This window comes from Molossus molossus, unplaced genomic scaffold (genome assembly GCF_014108415.1).
Source record: "Molossus molossus isolate mMolMol1 unplaced genomic scaffold, mMolMol1.p scaffold_m16_p_8, whole genome shotgun sequence".
NCBI classification, from domain to species: domain Eukaryota; kingdom Metazoa; phylum Chordata; class Mammalia; order Chiroptera; family Molossidae; genus Molossus; species Molossus molossus.
The window spans coordinates 105,327,213-105,348,718 of record NW_023425402.1 but is presented as its reverse complement, the minus strand read 5'-3'; the positions used below and the strand labels follow the sequence as shown (position 1 = coordinate 105,348,718).

General features: G+C 52.5%; 1 protein-coding gene across 1 annotated transcript in view; it reads right to left on the bottom strand.

Moving 5' to 3' along the window:
• SYNJ2 (synaptojanin 2) overlaps positions 1-21,506 on the bottom strand; it is an 82,591-nt gene continuing 61,085 nt past the window's right edge. Inside the window, exons 13-27 of the mRNA XM_036247786.1 lie at positions 20,831-20,912; positions 20,037-20,177; positions 18,897-19,089; positions 16,643-16,801; positions 14,928-15,084; positions 13,816-13,933; positions 11,404-11,622; positions 11,223-11,301; positions 10,520-10,688; positions 9,957-10,127; positions 7,641-7,772; positions 6,018-6,127; positions 4,916-5,024; positions 2,970-3,121; positions 1-1,554 (exon numbers count right to left, since the gene is read on the bottom strand). Coding sequence (XP_036103679.1) covers positions 850-1,554; positions 2,970-3,121; positions 4,916-5,024; positions 6,018-6,127; positions 7,641-7,772; positions 9,957-10,127; positions 10,520-10,688; positions 11,223-11,301; positions 11,404-11,622; positions 13,816-13,933; positions 14,928-15,084; positions 16,643-16,801; positions 18,897-19,089; positions 20,037-20,177; positions 20,831-20,912 — 2,696 coding nt within the window. The 3' untranslated portion in view covers positions 1-849. The remainder of the gene's footprint in view (positions 1,555-2,969; positions 3,122-4,915; positions 5,025-6,017; positions 6,128-7,640; positions 7,773-9,956; positions 10,128-10,519; positions 10,689-11,222; positions 11,302-11,403; positions 11,623-13,815; positions 13,934-14,927; positions 15,085-16,642; positions 16,802-18,896; positions 19,090-20,036; positions 20,178-20,830; positions 20,913-21,506) is intronic.

Genomic DNA, 21,506 nt, shown 5'->3' with positions numbered 1-21,506 from the left:
TCGATGTTTCTCTCTTTCCTCCCTTCCTTTAACATCAAGAAAGAAAAAAAAGTTGAAAAATAAAATAAAATGTCTAGACAGCATGCAGAAACATTTAAGTAGCACACCAGGGCTCAGGACTGGAGCAGTTTCTGGGGCATGCATGTCTGAGACAGGACATGGGAGTCTTTAACCGGTTTAAGCTCAGGTTAAGCTAATCGTATGTGCTTCAGAACCCATCTCCTGCGTGATCAAGGTTAATACACATGTACATAAACACAAAGGCTCACACGGAGTGGATAGCCCAGTCATCTGGTTGACCTATTTGCTGTTTCTATCTCTGATGTCTTTTAACCTGGTGTCAGCAGGTCAGGTACGGCTCTTAATGGTCCCAACTACCTTTCAGTGTGATCTTTATGCATCAACCTCCAGGTGGTGCACCAAAAATTATTCCAAATCTGTAAAATACAGAAAAAAAAACCAAAAAAAAAAAAAACCCCACATACACACATAAATTGAATAACCATTTAAAATTAGACAGGAGAGAACTTAGGCATTCATTATCAGCTAATTCCCTTTTCTAAAATCCACACTCTGACTCGATCAGGGGGGTTCCCACACCCCGGAGAGGAAACTCGAAATGCACAAGTCTGGAATAAAACATATCCCGGTGGCTGAATCATCATCTCCTGGAATAAGACACAGTGTTTGTAAACTACACAAGAGGGACAGAAGTAGATGTTTTTTCAGTGTGCCTTTAAATAGATGTCTCTCTGACTCGGGGTTGAGGCCAATGGGCTCTGCTCTGTAGAGCGATGCCTAGGGAGGAAGGCACACGTTCTGCAGGTCAGCGCTGTCCCGGGCTCCCACTCAGGTCTTCGCCACGTTCTGCAGCACCGTCGTCCTGTCCTGGTCGCCGACTGCTGCCCAGGGATCAGAGTCTGTTTGCCTGCACTCTGCGGGCGGCTCCTCCACAGCGGAGCCGCTAACTGGCTGTGGGGCTGTGTGTGTCCTTCTGAGGTTCCTGCACCCCGAGTCCAGGGGGTCCGAGCTCTTGGAAAGCCAGGTGTTATTCAGAAGGTTAGGGTGGTGGAGCAGGCTCCAGAAGGGGTCCTGACAATCCCCCAGAAGGGAGGCCACCTCTGGTTTCGGCTCCTTGGGGCCGCCAGGCTGGGGGCCTGCTGGCTGTGGAACGAGAGTGCCCCCGTCAGACTGGCACGCGGGGGGGCAGTCGCTGCCGAGGCTGCCGCTGCGGGCGAGGTCCTGGAGGAGCTGGCTGTGGGCCTGCAGAACCTGCAGGTGGAAGGCCGCGGGGGCTGACTTCTTCCTCCTCGGGGGCACCTGGGGCGCCAGAGGCGGGACCTCCAGAAGGGGCGGCGTGGCCACGGCAGGGGCGGCGTCTGGCACCGGCTTTCCCACGCCCGGCCCCCTCTCGGCACCTTTCCCAGGCTGAAGTGTTCTTGGTTTGGGGACCGGAGGGACTGTGGCAAGAGGAGGGCTTTCGAGGCTTGTCTCCGGGGCCCCGATTGTGAAGTGGACAGTCTGTGGCCCGGAGTGTTCTTCTGGTGACGTGTGCTGAGAAAAGGCACGGTACAGAGTGTAAGTGAGGAGCACGCACGGGGCGCGCCGGGGATCAGCATGCAGACGGCCAGCAGGAGCCGAGAGGGCTAAGCGGACATTCTAGCAAATTCGAGATTTGAGAATGTGTGGGATGCGGCAGGGTGACCAGGTATGAAAGAACACAGCAGAAACACACATTTATCAAGTTGAACCAGCAGGGCCAAGGACATGTGAGTGGACACTTGAAAACCAGGGCCGCAGTGAATAACCAGACAAGTTTCCTTGGTCCCCTTAGGCAGGGACCCTCTCTCCCTACGGAAGGCAAACCTCGCTGCAAACCTCCGTTTGAGGCCACGACTTCGATAACTCAACTGCAGTCACTTATGTTCCGGCCTTAGGCTAAGGGAAGGCCTCATGGATACACCTGCTCCCTGAATCTTGGTGTTTGAACATAGAAGAATGGGAAGTTTTACACAGACACTTTACTTCCTTGGTTCCAATTCAAAACCATCCTGAAGACAACAGCCGCGCAGGGCAAAAGGAAGCGTTGGTGCCGGGGTGGCCACCCACGGTGTAGGCGCCAGCCCTTCCGCGTGGCCTTTGGTTCTTTAGAAAACAAACGGCAAACACAGTCCCTCCTCCAGCAGCCCCCGACTGTCTCCCCGGCAGCGGGCTGGGAAAACGTACTACGTCCTGGTTCCTGCCCCTGGCTTTTAAGAGAAAAGACCAAGCAAGTACAGGGGGAGGAGAAGGCAAAGGACAGAAGCAAGGAGCCGAAGCGGACAGAGGAGGCAGCGGGCTGGGCGAGAACGAGGCCCCGAGGCCGGCTCACGCGCCGCCGCGGGAAGCAGCAGTCCTCGGTCACGGCCAGCAAGGGGTTACCGAGGGTCCGGCACTAGAACACTGAGCTCAAACGGAAGATCCCGATGCCTCTAGAGGTGCCAGTCTTTGGGCGGCTACTGTCCTGACAAACTCATGCCTCTGAAGCAGCGAGCAAGGCTGAGAAGCTGGAGAGCGAGAGCAGAACACAATCTGCAAGAGAAGTGGCGAGAGAAGCGGTGGACCCTCCCGCGTCCAGGGCCAGCACTGCCCACAGGAACCGCTCTGCTCTAACACAACCGCAACCTGCCACGGGACACGGGCACGCACGGCACAGACCACACGCACGGGGGCCTGGGACCCTGGGGATCTGGCACCCCACCTCGGTTCAACGTGGGGGTGCAGCCGTCAAGCTCTTCTTGCCGTGGTGGGAAGTCCCTGGCTTATCTGCTCAGCTAGAGCCAGGGGCACGAGGGAGAAAGCCATTGCCAAGCATGTGCCTCAAGGATGGGGCTGTCAGGGCCTCGTGGATGTTAATGGAGGGACAGACTCAGCTCTTTATCTGGACATCGAGCAACGCAGGAGGCGGCGGCGATGCTGGCGGTTCTTACCTTGCCGGTCCTCCTAAAGGTTGGCTTCTTCATGGTAGGGACTCGGGGTGCCGGCCGACGGGGCAGGAGCGGGGCTGCCCCCACCATGGGCTCTGGTTTGGAGGACCCCTGGTCCCTCAGGGCCGTGGCATTTAGGACTTCTCCCGGGGCGCCTGAAACAGACAAGTACCAGGCTGAGGTGTACCGCGCAAGGGGCTCACTGCATGATGTGACCTTAGGCAGTTTACATTCGGAGGGTATTTCTTTTTTTCTAAAAAATGTTTGAGGGTTGTCAGGACCAACCAGCGAGGTTTGGCCCCCAGCTTCTCATGCTCATCTTCCAACAGGAACCCAGGTGAGCTGGGTCCGTGCACGGTCTTGATGGGGGATCAGTGGCGCCCGGACATCCTGTGTGTGTTTCTCACAGGAGATGGTCTAAAACTCCTCAGAATCTCAGCAGGGCCCATGACCAAGAAAATGTTAAGTTCAGACTCCAGGTAGATTTCAAACCCCAAATCTCTCCTAACCTCCATATCCATAGAATTAAAAAAAAAAAAAAAAAAGCAGCCCAGCTGGTGTGGCTCAGTGGTTGACCGTCAACCCATGCACCAAGAGGTCACTGGTTCGATTCCCGGTTAGGACACATGCCCAGGTTGTGGGTCAAATCCCCAGTGGGGGGCATGTAGGAGGCAGCCAATAGATATTCGCTCTCATTGATGTTTCTATCTCTCTCTTCCTTTCTAAACAATAAAGAAAATAAAAAGCAATATGGCCTGGCTGGAGTGGCTCAGCTGGTTGAGCATTGTCCTGTGCACCAAAAGGTTGCCAGTTTGATTCCTGGTCGGTGCACATCCCTGGGTTGTGGATTCGATCCCCAGTAGGGACATGTACAGAAGGCAACCGATTGATGTTTCTCTCTCACATCAACGTCTGTCTCTCTGTCTCTCTCTCCTTTCCTCTCTCTAAGCATGTCCTTGTGTGAGGATTAAATATAAAAAACAGCAGCATAATTCACATACCATAAAGTACACCCTTTAAAGAACACAGTTTGTGGTTTTCAGCGTATTCAGTTTTGCGACCATCACCACTGTCTAATTGCAGAGAACATCTTCACCCCACAGAACCCCAAACATACCCACACTCATTCCTCACACCCGCCTCTCTGCAGCCCTGGAAACACAGCCACCTTCTGTCCGTAGATTTGCCAATTCTGCATATTTCATACAAATGGAGTGTGTGTGTGTTCACATAGCACACTCTTTTCAAGATTCCCCCGGTATAGCATGTATTAGTACTCCATTCTTCTCTATGGTTGAATAATATTCCATTGTATGTTTACACCACATTTTATTCATTCATTAGTTGATGGACACTTGAGTTGTTATATACAATTGTAATTATATTTTAAAATAAAAAATAGCCCTGGTCGGGTAGCTCAGTTGGTTAGAGCGTTATCCCAATAAGCCAAGGTTGCAGGTTCAATCCCAAGTCAGGGCACATATAAGAATCCAGCAATGGCCCTGGCCGGTTTGGCTCAGTGGTTAGAGCATTGGCCTGTGGTCTGGAGAGACCAGGGTTCGATTCCTGCTAAGGGCATGTGCCTTGGTTGCAGTTTGTCCCCGGCCCTGGTTGGGTCGTGCGGGTGGCGGCCACTCGATGTGTCCCTTTCACGTCGATGTTTCTTTCTCTCTTCCTCTCTTTCCCTCCCACTCTATCTGAACAAAAAATGGAAAAATGTCCTGGGACGAGGATATAAAAAAAAGAATCCAGCAATGAATACGTAAGTAACTTTAAGTGGACAGTAAATCTTAGAAGTAGAATTTCATAAAATCCTACTAATGGGTGCTTTCATCTGATACTGCCTTTAGGAAAAAAGAGTCATTTCCTCTTCTTGAGCCCTTTCAGCAGGAAGATGAGAAGGAAAGAACAGAGCTGCCCCCTCGGGAGGAGCCCCCGGGTGCACCCACCTCCTCTGGCTTCCAGAAGACATCGGATCGCTGCCTCCGCCTCCTGAGCATTCGTGGTTTTGATCTGCTTGACATTGTAAGGTTTACTTATCCCAGTCCTGGCTTTGGGCTGGAGGACAGAATGGAGAGGAAGGGGTTAACGCAGGCAGGAAAGCAGCCTCACCTGGCCCGGCCATGCCCACTGGTCAGCACCCAGAGCTCTCAGACAGTGACTGACAGTCCTGTCTGCACCGCATCCTCCAGCCTCCCCTGCCCCGCCCCGGGAGGGGAACGCAATAGTATTTAAAGTGGAAGACCCCTGTCTCCCAAACCGGTGGTTACAGGTTTTTGCAAAGTGGACAAGCCACCCTCTAACTTTATTTCAATAACCAGGAAAGAACCAGAAGCCATGCCTTCCATGCCCCAGATGAGTGTTTAAAACACCTTCCAGATAGGTTTACTAGGAAGTGGCTTTCTACCTCTTCCCCCCAAACCTCTGGGTCCCCTTTGATGACCTGCCTTCAATCCCCTGCTCCTGTGCGACCTGGGAAGCACCAGGCCAGGCCCTCTGCACCGTCCTGGGACCCATTAGCTTCCTCCAGCACCAGGCTTCTCCTCCCTCACCCACAATCTTTAGCAGCTCAGTACCATCCTCTGAGATTGTGCACCTCCAAAGCCTACAGAACTTACTATTCCTAGTGCCCCCCACTGCGTTACTTAGGCCCATAGATCTTTTTAAGCCTCTTCTCTCAACTAACTTGACTCCAGAGTGATGGTGATTTTGCCCAGACAATGGATCTGAATTTCTCCTGCTTTCTCTTCTACCAAGCACTGCCCTACACACCAAGGTCAAAGCCAGGCTTCGGAAGAGAGAGAAGCAGGTGAGCCTGGAAACCAACAATCCTGCCACGCAGGGGCACTTGGACTTTTCTTCAGCGTGGTTTCTCTCCAATGCCCTGCACGACCATTTAAAAGCCCACAAATGACCTGCAACTCAGCTGAGGGATTTGGGGATGAGCTGGTGGACAGTTCGAGGGTTAGAGAGAAGAAATCTCTACATTCACTGAAAAGGGGTGATCCCGGGTGATCTTGGGGCTGGGGTCTGAAATACAGAAGAGCTCACCGCTTGCTGAGGTGCTCCTGGGAGAAGCTTCGCCGTCTGCAAAATCGAGTACTGTCCGTGGGTGCCCGAGATGGACACATCCGAGGCCGACTTTTTCACCACTAAACCTGCTGTAAAAACCAACAAGGGCAGAGGCTGTGTCTCGGTGACGTCACTGACTGCTCTCAGGCAAATTCCCAGCCAGCTGACAGCAAGGCAGCCTGACGCCCAGAAGCCCCATGGGCACCACAGACGCAGCTGGGCGTCTCCGATGGGCTAGCAGCCTGTCCCTGCAGATTCTCTGGAAGAGCATTATTTCAATGTACATGTTAATCTACTATCCTGGGGGCTTCATTTTAAGTGACTTAAAATACCCTATTACTAGGACCACATTTTTTAAGTGTTTTAAGGACAAAAGCTAAAAAATCCCAAAGCAGAGGAAAAATCTGTGTTAAACTGTACGTGCAGCTATTAACAAGTGATGTTCTAGAACATTTGATGACAGACAGGAGAGGAAAGAAATCACCAAACAAAATGGATACCAATTTTGTAAAGAACATGAAAATAATAAATTGGCTGTGGACGTAAAATTGGGGGAAGGCTGGAAGTCTTTTTGATTAACACCTATTATCTCTAGGTAGCGAACTGAAATTAAAAATTTAATTCTTTTGCCCTCGACAGTGTTGCTCATTGGCTATAGCACCGGCCCATGGATCAAAGGGTCTTGGGTTCAATTCCTGGTCAAGGACACGATACCTGGGTTGCAGGTTTGATCCCTGGACCTTATTGGAGTCATGTGGGAGGTAACCAATCGATGTCTCTCTCTTTCTTCCTCCCTCCCCACTCTATCTAAAAATCAATGGAAAAATATCCTCTGGTGAGGATTAAAAAAAAATATATATATATATATGTATATATATAAAATATTTAGATTTTGTATTTATATTTTATTTTTTGTATATCAACTCAGAAAAGTAAAAAACATGCTTAAAAGTCACATGCTTCCGGCTTGCTAATTACTGTTGTGACCTAAGCCAAGCGGAATCCAATTCTGAAAGTTAAGCCTTAGCAAAATCTATGTCTGTCACATGGGGACAGTGGGGGGAGGTGAACAGAGGTAACTAGAAACTGGCCAGAAGCAGGTCATGACTTTATTTTCCAGTTATTAATGGGAATTTGACGGGCAAAGCGCTGTTCTGAGGGCCAGGGAGAACCCCGGGCGGCTGCAGGCCTGCACTCGGGCAGGGTGCCTGGTGAGGGGTGCCGTGCGGTCCCTGGGTTTCTCAGTGGAGGAAGGGCTGCCAGCAGGCAAGGGGAGAGGCCTCTGAAAGGTGCTGGGGAGCAGGTGGGAGAAGCCGAAAGGCCCCCTTGCACGGCTGATGCCCCAGTTTTCCAGGGTGTTGAACAGAAAGCAACTTAAGCAAAGCGCAGCGTACAGGGGACCAACCACAGCCTTACCAAGGGATCGCGAGAGCACAGCCATCCCTCTGATGTCAAACATCATGGGTTTAAGACAAAGGGAACCAGGGAGGGCAGAGGCGCGGGGCTCGAGGGCTAGGGAGGCGATTCAGAGCCCGGTGTGCAGAAGCAGGAAATACGCAGACATTCCCAGCAGGCGTGGGAGCCCAAAGCAGCGAGTCTTACTTGGAGGGGGGGGTCTCTGCGGTGGGTGAGGTGGCCGAGGCCTATTGGGAACCGACAGAGACCTACTTGGAGACCGGTGGCAGGCCCCAGCGGCTTCCAGCTCCTGCTTTAACTCCTCCAGGGCGGCATCATCTGGAGGACATGCGGAACGTGAGTGAGGTGAGTCGGGTCGGGCTCGGGTGTGCACGGGGCCCCCTGGGGCAGGAGCTCCGCAGGACAGCTGGACTGTGCCCCTCTCTGCTGGCAGGGGAGGGGAAGGCACCCAGTGCCTGCTGGGAACATTCAGCGAATCCTAGACAGGACTGCCCAGACGTGAGACACACTGAACATTTTGGAGGACAGATAGGTGTGTTTCCTTCTGAAACGGTCAACAAGACGCCCACACGGAGTAGAGGAGACAGTTGGAAACTAGAGTCCCTCATTTTAAAGCCCTAACCCTAAAAACGTGACAACTGCCCTGGCCGGTTTGGCTCAGCGGTTAGAGCATCAGCCCGTGGACCAGAGAGTCCTGGGTTCGGTGTCCGCGAAGGGCACGTACCTTGGTTGCTGTTTGTCCCCGGCCCCAGTTGGGGTCGTGTGGGTGGCAACCGGTCGATGTGTCTCTCTCACATTGATGTTTCTCTCTCTCTCTCTTCCCCCATCTCTCCTGAAGATAAATACAAAAATGTCCTCTGGTGAGGATAAAAAATAAATAAATAAAATAAAATAAAAAAATAAAAACGTGACAACTGTTTGGGATGCGGAGAATCATCTCACTTCTGGGCCGGCGGGCCATCCAGCAACACGCCCCTAGCGTGAGGTTCTGAGCACTCAGGTGCCTAGCACTGGGGCTCAGGGCCCGCTACTTCACATGTGTTCACATCCCGACCTCTCCTGCCAGAACCCTCCAAGGCGAGGGGCAGCATGAGGAAGTGTCTGCTTGTCAGTGCACATTCGTTTATCACTTGTAAATGCAGACAGTTTCCGGTCCGCTCTCTCACACTTCAACACGGCCTGGTTCATTTCATTTGGCTCAGACACCCCATCCCTCAAATCCACAGCTGCACCCCATGTGATCCGAGGTAGAGCGGGGAGAAGTGGGGGTTCTCTTCTAACGAGAATGTCTGAGCACCCAGAGGGTGACAACATGTCAATGCCACCAGGTGGCTGGGCAGCCCCCACAGCCGTTGCTCCCGTCTCCATTCAGAGAGGCGTCTGCTCTCATGTCTGCCCTCCCCTCATGTCTGCTATCCCTGGAGAAAGGGGCACCTGTTGTCTGAAGAGCACATCCCTTCGGCCACTTCCACTCCAGGGCAGGAGCCCTCTGGACACGTAATGCACAGAGCAACCTGACACTCTGATGCAGGCTGCTGGTCCTGTCCTGGGCAGCGGTCCCCAAACCTGGAGGCGCATTTCTATCACCCAGGGCTTAGCCCACCTTCGCCCAATCCACATCTCCATGACGGGGCAGGTCCCAGAGCTCCTGATAGTTCAGTCGGCCAGGCTAGTAACCAGCTAAGGAACTGCCATCCAGTTGAAGGGACTTGGGGGTAACTGCACCTCTCCCGGCACCTTACTTTCCCTGGGAAGCATTTAACTCACTTCCACCCTGTTCTCTGTTTTCAGCCCCAGCTCAAAGGGTCCTGACACCTGGCTAAGCTCCTGCACCTGCTGGTTACAGCGCCTCTGCCGCTAGACACACTTGACCGACAGCTAGCTGGAAGGCACTCGCGGCGGGGGAGGGTTCTGTGCTCACGGGTCTGATGCTGCAGCAGCAACACCCTCTCCAGCCCGTGGATAAGAGTGGGATCTAAAACTATTCAAGAGTCACCGTACCATATAATCTAGGGATGTGCCATTCAACCCACATGCCTGTCAGTCTACAGTGATATAATGGTGCCAATATCATTAATTACATGTATAATTATATAATGTATAAAGTTATTACCAAATAATAATATAATGTTATGAGAAGGTAACAGACCAGCAGTTCAGGACATGGATGCTGAATATGCCTCTTATGGGATCGAATCAGAAAAGTTTTGGAGAGGGAAAACATAATCCAGTGTAAAACTAGTCAGAGCGGTGGCCATTTGAATACATAGGAGAGACCAGGATTATCACGAATCTGGGGTACTACCCATGCAAGTAACACAAATCACTAGAGAAAATCAGTGTGGTGGTAGCTGCTAGCTTCTCAGAGCCCAGTGCCCACCGCTTGCCACGACGCCGGGTTCTAGCCCTTCGTGGGATGGCGCACCTGGCATTACCCACAGAGGCTGAGCAAGGAGAAAGCTCAGTACCCAAGGCTACTGAGAGAAGAAAGGTCCGAGCTACCTCTATAGGTCGGATGTTGCTTCTTTCTGGCTGGTGCGGGTGACTTGCTGGGTGGCGCTGCCGCTGTGGAGCCGGGGGCGTCGGAAACGTCGTCCCCCCCCAGCTCACCGTCTGAGACCACAGGCTGACTCAGTTCATCCAGGTAGTCTTCGTCATCTTCGAGAATATCCCCTTGGGGAACAAGTGAGTCAGAAGGTTGGGGTGGGAAGGTGTGGCCTTTCAGGGCGGGTGTGTCCTGACATGGTGGCCCTGGTCAGGACACTGCGTCACTGCTAGCAGGCCCCGGGGTCCACGGATCCACAGGAATGAGACCCTCATCCCATTCACGCCAGGGACAGGGACCAAACCTGAAGCCCTGACCCTCAGAACCACTGTTCTCATGTGAGGTGACATCTCAGGCCCGATCACCGCGTCACGCACCCGCGATGCACCGCACTTCAGGGACCCCATGACCGTTCCGAGGCCAGAAGGCCCCCGACGACCTCATGCCCATTCTGGGAGAAACACCCGCCTGCCCGCCCGCTTCGCCGTCCTGGCCGAGAAGGCCTCACAGGCCTACTCACCCTCTGACTCGTAGTCCAAGCTCGTGAAGTCGAAGTTCTCCTCCAGCAGGCAGGAGTTGGCCGTGGGAGACACAGGGGCCATGCTGTCCCGCTTCCGAATGATCTCCTCCTGCAGACCTTTGAGCCAGTCCTTGGTCTTCGGCCGAACCGTCACTGCTCTGCCTTTCACCTGTGGGGGACAGAGGCCAGCCCACAGTGAACGCAGGAGCCGGACAACCCCGCTGGTCCCCAAGTGCTCTCGCTCAAACGCAGGCGCCAGGAGCCAGTCTTCACGTGCCCCGAGCAAGGAGGGTCCAGACCTGGGCAGGCTCACTTGGTCTAAATAAAAGTAACACTATCATCTTCAGCTTCTCATTCCGTGGGAACTGAAAATCAGGTGTTACCTGGGCTGCCTACTCCAGAGTACATGCTCGAGAGAGAAAGATCGCAACATCTCCCACGGGGAGGTGTGAGCCTAGCCTGACCCAGTAACCCCGTGGGAACCGGCCTCCAACACGCGCTTCCTCCCAGATCCTGCCAGTCACCATGGCTGGACATCAGCCACCTCCGCAGATACCAGAATCAGAGGCCAGATGAAGAGTCCTAGCTCCTGCCCTCAGGTGGCACCTACATCTAAAGACACGCAGGAGAGGGACGGCGTGACCCTGTGAAAGCTCAGGAAAACCACGGGCATTAAGGAGCCATGGTGCCAGGCGAGACTCACCTTCATACCATCCACATCGAGGACACTGAGAGCCGAGTGACTGTCTGCAAAAGTCACCAGCATCTGCCCTTGTTTGATCCTGGAATAAAGGAAATACGTCAAGTCAACCCCAAGAGACACTCGGCAGCTCCCACGCGCCCTTGTCACCCATGGAAGCCACACCAGCCGGGGCAGCGGTTACCTGACGAGAACAATCGTCCCGTAATTCCCCAGGGTCTGCATAAGTTCCGTGCGCACATCCTCAGGAAACTCGTCTTTCTCCTCTGAGGTTGGTGACTGAAGGTTGACCACGACGGTGGCATCCAGGGGGCCCTGGAAAGAGGACACTTCCTGGAACACCCTCTCCCGAGCACCCACGTCCACTTCTTGAACTTCCACCTCCACGATGGCCAGCACGGGTCTGCGTTAGACATGGAGGGAAGGCGGGCAGTGGTTAACCCAGGACAAGGCGCCGCACAGCCCTGCCTCAGTCCCCAGAGCTGTCCCCTGAACAGAACCACCAGCGGGCCTCGACGGGCCCCAGAAGGGCACTGCGGCCTCCCAGGGTTTCAGTCTTCTCTTCCCCCAAACTTAGTGTGATCTTGGCATTTTTATCCAAGAAGGAGTTGAGAGGAAACTATACCAGCCATCTGAGAAGGTTTTTCACGTGACAATGGCCAGGACGAGGGGCAGAGAAGGGGCTTCCACGCTCCCTCTGCCGGGGGTCAAGCTCTTCAGAGGGCTATTTTGATTTAAGAATCTCAAAAATGCTCATCCCTTTTAATCTCAATTCTAGGACTTTGTTCTAAGGACTGGCCAGAGCTCCAGACCAAGATTTTATGCACAACGTTGATCATTACAACAGTTGTTGGGACAAAGAGGGAAACAATGTAACTGATCTGAGACAGGAATAGTTAAGTTATGACATGGATAACACGCTACACATGTGTACTTGTTAAGGACAACACTGTAGAAGATGATGAATTATTATACAATTGTATACCTAAAACCTACATAATTTTATTAACCAATGTCACCCCAGTAAATTCAATGGGAAAAAAAGAATAATGCTGTAGAAATATGATGTACATAGAACAGATCAGCAGAAAATAATGCAATCAGTATTGCCATTTTGATATAGGAATGGGTTTACTCTATTTACAAAAAATTTAGAAAATCTTTTATTATAAAGATTATATAACCTTATTGAAGGCATTTATAATACAATATTTAGTGGAAACAAAGCATAGTGCAAGATAGTATATAATACAGTGGCACATTTTAAAACTAGGGCATGCCGTAAAAATTAAGAGATATGGGTGATAATATCAGTAGTCTCCTCCCGCCTCCACAAAGTTACATTATTACTGTTAGTTTTTTGGCATCTAGAAGAAGAGAGAAAGAGAGGAAGAAAATTGAGAAAAACCTGACCCAGGGATATGCACTGTTCTTACAAACTTCTTTTAGCAGAAAACCTTTCCAGAGACACCCCAGGGGTTGGCAAGAAGGGGGCGTCCCTGAAGAGAGCGGCGTGGGCAGCGCTAGGGGACGGACTACCAACACACAGACACTCTGCTGATCCAAAAAGGCCACACCCCAATTTGGTTCCATTTATAGAACATCCTTGAAATGACAACCGTATGCAAAGGGAGGAAAGATCAATGGTTGACAGAGGTTAGGGAGGGCTGGGCAGAGGGAAATGAGCATGGCCACCAGAAAGGCAACGCGAGGTCCCCGTGGTGACGGACACGTCCCTTCCTTAGCTTGGCTGTCTCAATGTCTGTATGCAGGCTGTCACCCTGTCCTCCAGATTTACAGGGTCTTACCAGCAGGGGAACTTGGTAAAAGGTACATATTATTCCTTACAACTGTGTGGGAATCTACAATTACCTCCAAATAAAATGTTAATGTAGCCCTGGCCGGTTTGACTCAGCGGTTAGAGCTTCGGCCCACGGACCAGAGAGTCCTGGGTTCGGTTCCCGCTAAGGGCACGTACCTCGGTTGCAGTTTGTCCCCAGCCCCGGTTGGGGTCATGTGGGTGGCAACCACTCGATGTGTCTCTCTCACATCGATGTTTCCCTCTCTCTCTCTTCCACTTTATCTGAAGATAAACGCAAAAATGTCCTCGGGTGAGAGAATACAAATAAAACCCTGAAACTCTAGGGTGCTTATAAAACCTTGGAAAAAACATTGGTCAACAGATGACTGGAACATTGGACAGCAGTCACACATGAAGGAGCCAGATCTCTACTATCAATGTGAACGTCTCTCACAAATATTACAGAGCAAAAAGCAACTTGACAATGGCATCATTTATGAACATAGAAGTGACCCAAAATACTATAGGTCGTGTCTTTGAAACGTGTATAAGAGATGTCTTTTATAGTACGGAGCAATGATAAGATGCTAACGCTCACTGATTCTTGGTGGTGGGTCCACAGTGATCTGTCATACTGTTCTCTGTGCTTCACTGTGTTGCACATGCACGCACATGCACACGCGCGCACATGCACACGCACGCATTCTCACGGGGGCAGCACGCTGTTCTCTGTGGGGAGCAGCCGATGTTGCCTCCCAGCAGAGGAACACGCGCCCATGGTGGCGAGGACCATACCTGTGATCAGAAGCCTGCAGCTCTGCTCGGCCATAATACTTCAGGACTCCAGGAGACCAGGTGTGTCTGACTTTGGCGTCAGCATCTAGGTCGTTGTCTAGAAGGTTGAGTTCTTCAGCTACTCACAGGATTCCGATCAAGAGACCCACAGAAAACACAAAATTGTATCAACATAACAAATGCTGATTATAGAACTTGTACAACAGGGATGGGCTACACGTGTCTCAGACTCCTTTGCTCTAACCTCGGGCTTGAAGCCATGCCCATAGGGCCTTGGACCTGGGGTAAAAAACTCCTCCCATGTGGATTGTCCAAAACAGTAAGACCAGCCCCACCTGCACTTTCCCCAGTGGGTACCATGCGGGGGACAAAGAAATGATGCTTTGAGATATCTGCCCCAGGGCACAGGGACACAGGTCTGCACCCCTCTGCACAGTAGAGATACTGAGGCTAAAAACAGAGGCCTCTCAGTGCCCTGTGGCCATTCAGGTGTCCACAAACGAATTTGAACAAAAATGTACATTTTTCAACCTGCAGATGCGAGGCTTTGACATCTCAGCATACATCTCACCAGAGAAGTTCAGTTGTTTATGTATCAGTTTATAGGTGGTCTAATTTTAAATCAATTGTACTTCCTTGCTGGGATCATCGTTCAAGACACACTTGAAACTAATTGATAGCAAACTATTATCTTTCTCATGTTCGGTTTGGAACTGGGGCTTCAGCAGATAAGAATCTGGTGGGCGGAATGGCCTGGGTGGTGTGCTGGCGGGTGAGGGCAGAGGCAGTGGAGGGGAAGGCGTGGTTTCTCTCCTGTTCCCCGCCCATAACAAAGGTGGGCGGTGGGGTGTGGGGGACAGCTGTGGTGCAGGGATGGAGTCAGAACAGGTATATTTGCAGATCAGTCTCTAAAAAGAGAACAGAGGGGAGCTTCCCTCAAAGCTCAACTTCTGAAGCTTAGGGGCTAATATCTGGGGTGATTCTTGTGTAGCTTTGGATCATCAAGAAAATGTTCTTTATATAAAAAAAGAATCCTGGGCCGAGTGTGATTTTCCCTCCATGTATTGACCACCGCCCTCCACCAGCTCTGAACACGCACACATCCCACGCACCTGTCCTGTCGAAAGGATGCCTCTTCCTCCACCACAGGACCCGGTCTGTCCAGGCGGGGGTGCGGCATTTGTCACTTGTGTCGTAGGCAGCGGAGCCAACGTCATACTTGTAGGTGGGCCCAAAATTAATGCTGCCTTCGTGGAAGTCTTTAAAAATCTAGTGGGAGAAAAAGAAGTTCTCTTCATTCCTAAAAGTCACAGAATCTACATTATATTTACAAAGATGTCTAAAACGGAACCTGTGTGTGCCTTTTAATTCGCAAAACAGTGATGACTGTTGTTTACCTGCCTGACTCACCACCACGGGGCCCTCCCCCGGCACCGGACCTACCACCCGTCTGGTCCGCACATCCCAGGCCCGGCAGTGCCCGCCCATACCCAGCAAGGCCGTGACGGGTGTTGGTTAACTAAACTAATCGTGTGAACAGAAGCGCAGAACTGAAGTTGGGCTCCTCCACCTTCTTGTAGCTCTAGATCCAGCCCAGGTTCGGGAGACCCGGGAACAGGTGTTTGCTCAGTGCACCGAGGAAGAACATTGGTGGGAGGAAGAAACACACACCTGTCTTAGGAAGGTCTCGGGTGGTTAGATTTCCACCCGAAAACCCTCAGTGATCCATGCCGATGGAAGAGCTGAGGGGGATGGGCACGGAAAACCTGGAGGAACATCTAAACCTCATGGAAGGAGAGATCTAACGTCCTTATCTGCACACATTTAACCAGCTGTGGTCTCAAAAGATAAACGGAAGTGAGCTGTGCTTCCCTCCTCTCGGCCCAGCCTGATGGAAAGCTAACAGGCACCAGAATAAGCTGGAGAAGAAAGTAAGTTTTGGGTCATCTGGAGGCTAACCAGTGTGACCTTGCAGAACTGAGGACAGACCCTACATTTTATTCTTTCCTTTGACATCATGGCCCAGAGTCACTAAAAATCTGCCCCTGGATCACATAAGCGGAGAACAGGAGCTGTGTAGTATGATCTTGGACGAGTTCTTTGAACTTAGCCTCACTTTTCTTGTCTATAAAATGGGTATAATAACTAGTCTGTAGGATGGTCTTGAGAGTTAACCCCACAAATTGGTGTGTAAAGCATATATTAGATATTGGTCTAACTTGTTAATGTCTTCACCAATGAGGAAGAGAGAGCTCTTCCAAATCCAGTATTCTGAGCAGAGTCTAACGAGCCCCTTGGTTTGCTGCAGCTGAAGTGCTGTGTGCCCTAAAGGCCTGCACGTGAGTATGAGTGGGGTGCACTTATGGACAAAAGCTTTGCCATCCTCATGCACCAGGGTGCTCCGATGCTGGCACGGGGCCATTCCAAGCAGCTGTGACTCAAACTGAGTGCAGCTACTTTCTGGTTTGACAGAGAAAGGGACAGCAGCCCCACCTCCACGCACAGGGTGCGGGCTCTGGTGGTGACAGAGTGCCTTCCGCTGCCGCTGGGTCCCTCAGCTGGCTGATGTGCCTGCAGGTGTCCTTTCCTGTGGCACCGGCCCCTCCGCCGTGAGGACACACACCCGCACACAGCCCATTTGGGAGGAACAGGAGTGTGTGTGAACAGACGCTCACCCGTCTCTAACTCTGCAGGCCACACAGATTTCCTACATCGCGGTCCTCGTTCAGCCCACGCGTGGAACTAAACGTGCCGGACACGAGCACACACATTGAGAAGTTATTCCCCGTTGGAGCAGATGTGGAACTACTTCAAAAGCACAACTTACTTTCCCGGTGGATTTCTGTAGCTGTAACTGATCAAATTCCAGAAGTTTCTTCCAGTCTTGGCGTTTAACGAAATAGAAGACTTCTTCGTAAGTGAGATCAATGCGGTAGTTGAAATCGCCACACCAAAACACGTAGTCGTGGGAAAAAATGCTCCTTCCCTAAGTTGTAAAGAAAATCACAGTCATTCCGGCCCGTCTTGCGGGGCAGGTAGGAGGGGAGAAAACCTCGCCACCCAGGCGATAAGCAGATGCATTTTCTTACATGTTACTTTAAAACGTGTTACTTTAAAGCATCTTATGTTTCACTTATCCCTTACACCTACTGAGGAACTTGTGCATGGCTCACTTTCTGAATTTTAAGTAGTAGTGTTTTTGAGGGGTGTGGAGAAATCTCCAACTCCAACCAGGCAGCATGACTGCTGATATCTACTCTGCTGATCGGTCCCATGAGTGTGTGGCCTGCTGTTATGTCTATATCCTAAGAAGAAATGCCTGAACTATGTTATGAGGACAGGTGTCAGGAAATGAGTAAAATTGCTCCGGACATGCAACTTCGTAAACCTTCATGGATTCTGTCCATCGTCATGGGTGACCTTCCCTTCTCATCCTGCCCAGTCACTCGGTTCTGGAAGCCCGGACCCTCGCCCTCCCTTCCCCCAGGGACCACAGTGTTGGCAGCTGCTACCTATCAACTGCCCACAAGGGCGCTGGGCTCCATGCCGGGGCCACACTGTCCTTACAGCAGCCCTGTGAAGCACACCCTACTGGCTTTTGTAGATTTAAAAAAAAAAAGTTCAGAAAAACCTGCTGAAGGATGCACAACTGGTGGGTGATAAAGACAAGATGTGAACGTGGCTCCCAAATCTGTTTCTGTTCTACTACACTCCGTGGCATCCCCATCCCCCAATCCACAACAATAACCTGGACAGACGCTGAAAATAATCACAACCAAATAAGATGAGTGTTTCCTTTGGGCAGGGCTGCCCAGTAGAACTTTCGCAGGGACAGAAACTTTCCTACCTGCGCTGTCCAAGACGGGCCACCAGCGGCCGCGGCCACTGAGCACTTGACATGTGGCCAGTACAACTGAGGGAGCTTTAACATTTGAATTCGTTTCCATGTAAACAGCTGTGGGAATAGTAGCTGCTTTTTTGGACAGTGCAGGTGTGGAGTATCGACTTATAGATTCCTTCAGTGTTCTGTTGAAAAGGAGCTACATTATGTGTCTTTTAATTAGTTTGAATGTGTCCTTCAAATAGGTCATAATTCTTTCGAAAGCACTGTTTAGTGACAAGGTTGGACTTATTTTATTACATAGACACACAAGGAAAATATGCATAAGATCCTACGTAGTCTGGAAAACAATAAATTGGCAATTTCCCAACTCATTCGTTTCTTCTTTAATCCCAGGGATAAATACTACAAGGGTTACGGCATTTGTTAATGAAAAGGAAGGAATTTTTGCCTTGAACGCCGTGCAGCCGAGTAAATGGGATGTCACTTTTAAGGGATCTGGCCTCCCAGGGAAGAGCTCCAGGACCTAATCGACAGTGTCTCAGACACTGTGGCAAGAACAGCTGAAGTCTAGCCTCACTGCCCGGAAACAGGTGGTTTGCACCAGGCGGAAGGTGTGAGGGCCACCGGGCTTGCACAGAACGGAGAACATTCAACTCCGAATCGAAAATCCGCAGGCTTCAGAAGGAGACCTCCGGATCACCACTAGAGGGCGCACAACACATGTTACTGGTGACTGCTTGACCAGATGGGCCATCCAGGGCTCCGGAGGCAAAAATTCACTGGTTTAGAAAATGGGCCTTTGTATCTAAGGCCCAACAGGATCTATGTGCCAAGACTGTGAATCTCAAGAAAACCAAGTCTTGTACTGTTAGGACTCAAATGTTCTTCATCAGCGGGGACAAAGCATGGACACACTGGTTTTCACTCCCTGTTCCATTGAGATAGAAAATCAGAAAAAGCAGTAAGAAAACGCAGGGCACGGAAGGACACTGAAGAAATCTACAAAAAGGGGGCTGATCCCTCCAGGCTGGATGCCCTGGACTTGCCTCTACTGAACCCAGCTCATCTCCCTCCCCTAGTCCAAGTCCCCGAGGGCAGAGTCCCCTTCTCTGGCCTACCCAGACCAGCAGCTCGGCACCCACGCGCGGGGGCTGGGCGGCACGTGGAGGCCAGTGTGTGCACCCCTTCCGGCCCCCTCGCCACTGCCGGCCACCACGCACCCTCGGCGGCGCCTCACCATGGGGAAACTCAGCTTCTGCGTGATCTCCCTGTAGTCCTCGTTCCTCTCCTTCACCTGCGACTGCCCGGCCGTCAGGTGGCTGCACACGAAGCAGAAGCTGCTGCTGTGGAACTGGAAACGGATGCCCACCGCACCTTTGTTCCCCGCCTTTCCCCCCATGCCCGTCTTCACCGTGTCGATGGCCACATCCCTGCAACAGACAGTGAGCACAGGCGGTGGCTTCTGAGTGGCTTCGGGGCGGGGAAGCATCCGCCTGTGCTGCTACAGAGAAGAGGCTGGGAGCTGGAGAAGTCCACCACCACCAGCTCAGAGCTGTTTAATCACCAGCGTGACCACCAGCTCCAGGTCCTTCCTGACCCCTCCCCTCACTGTCGGCAGCTGCCCCGGGGGTTCGGAGTGTCTCCTCACAGCCCCGACTTGGAAGGGCTCTGCACTCACAAGACACCCCCCGAAGCAGCCCTGAAGCCGATCCACCTCCGCCCCTGCTTTCTGTTCAGGTTCTCACGGACACAGAAGCAGCATGAACCTCAGCACCCCCAGCCCATCCCCCCCTGGCTTTCCTGCAAGCACAGGAGGTGCCATCAGGTGGTCAATACATGTTCAAGGACCAGGAAGCATCCCGTTATCTACGCTGGGCTGGGCAGGTGGTTTCGGTGCCGCTGCCTGCTCGCCTTAGAATGCCAACTTGTAATGCCCACAGTGAGTGCACGGGAGCAGACCACGGACTGAGCAGACAGGCCTTCCCCTGCGGGGGCGCTTTCTGCCCGCACATCTTATTTAGATGTCTTTTTAAAAGAGGCAGAAGAAGTGCTATTTCCTGGTGAGTTGCTCAGTTCTTGGTCAGAGGTTCCCATCTACAATTGCAACGAGGTAGCCCTTCCCTTGTGCGGCGCTGAGCTTGGGTGACCATGGTCATGTGACACTCCTAAAAGAGTTCAGCTTCCTAAGCTAGACGGTCCCCATTGTGACTTATGAATTGCTAGACAATATTCCATTCAGCCGAGCTTCTCCTTGGGGTTTTCTCCCATTTATCTAGAATAATGGCAGGACCTGATTCCTGCTGCGGGAGGAAGTCGGAACAAACACCACGACCAACAATCCCGGGCCCCCAGATGTGCGGAAACGCAAGGTTCTTACCTGATGAATGGGACATGGTACGGACGTACAAAGATGTACAGACAGACGCCCACCAGCTGCGCCGACGTCAGGAGAATGTACCTGTGAGAGCGCGAGATGGCTTTCTGCAGCTGCTCGCCCCACATCTTCCGGTTGGTGGTGCTGGGAAGGACAGAAAATGGCGTGTTGCAGCCGGCCCAGCCGGTTCTCCGGCCTGCGGAGGCCTCCAGCCCTCAGCCTGTGCCTGCCACACAAGCGACTCACGCTGTCCGCACGCCCTCACAGTGACGAGCCTGCATCCCGGCCCTGGACTGTTTTCCTGGCTGTGGCACACACATCACAGCACCCGCTCCCCGCCCTGCCGTCTGGAACCCAGCTCGGGACCGTCTCAAGAGCCCCAGAGTCGGGTTTTATGATTTGTTTGGAAAGCTCCTGGAATAAAGCCGCACCAGTTTAGGAAGAAAAGGTCTGGATGACTTTATACCCATGTGAATCCGTGATGGGGAGAGAGGTACCTCCTCCCACTCTCCTGCTCTCCCCTTTCCCCAGGAAAGGTGACTCAGCACCCTCCCGCGGGCCCTCCAGCCCCAGCCTCAGGCCACCCCCAGCCCACAGCAGGGTGCAGCAGCTCACAGGTACAGATGACCTGCCCTCTCCGTTCCCTTAGCAGAGAGGAGCAGGGGACGAGCAGCCAGCGGTCCCCCACAGAGGGGCACAGGCCGGCAGACTCAGACACAGATGGTGGCCCTGCACCTGGCTCGCAAACCTCGGAGTTTCATGCCACTCTGCTGCAGCCCTGGTGCCCGGCTGCTTACCTGGCATTGACGATGTTCCCCGCACTCAGTTCCACCATCTCTTCAAACCCCACGGCAAATATGTCAGCTGGGCTGCTGTCATCTGGGGGCAAAGCAGGAGATGCAGGGAATCAGACCCACCGGGGCCTGCGTTAGTTGCGTCGGGGGCACCACATTGGCCTGTGGGCACAGGTAGCCCACTGCCCAGGTGCACTCATCCAGACCACTGGGCGGAACTCCACATGAGCCCACCTCCCCTCCGGCTCCCACTGTGCACACGGCCCTTGCACCTCACAAGGTGGTCATGAAGCATCCAGCCCCCTCCCCCCCCCCGCCAGGTGTGTCCTAAGAGCCCAGACCTGTGGGGCCCTCCTCCCTCTTGGTAACTCCATGTGCATCACACCCAGCTCCTCAGCCAGCCCGTCACTGGGGGCAGGCTCTGTCCCACGCTTGTTTGCGTCCGCAAGTGCTTTCAGTGCAGGCCCAGCCTTCCCGGGAACAGCTGACCGAGGTGGTCCTGCCCAGGGGACGGTCATCCTGAGGGTCGGAGGAGGGAAAGCCCAGCCCGGCTGTGGGCAGGGGCCCGCTCTGATGAAATGTGCCACCGAGGTGCCTGGCTTACAGGAAGCACAACAGGCGGAGAGGTGTCGCTCGTGTGTCCCTGCGTCCCCTCTGCGCACCCTGTGACGGGAGCTCA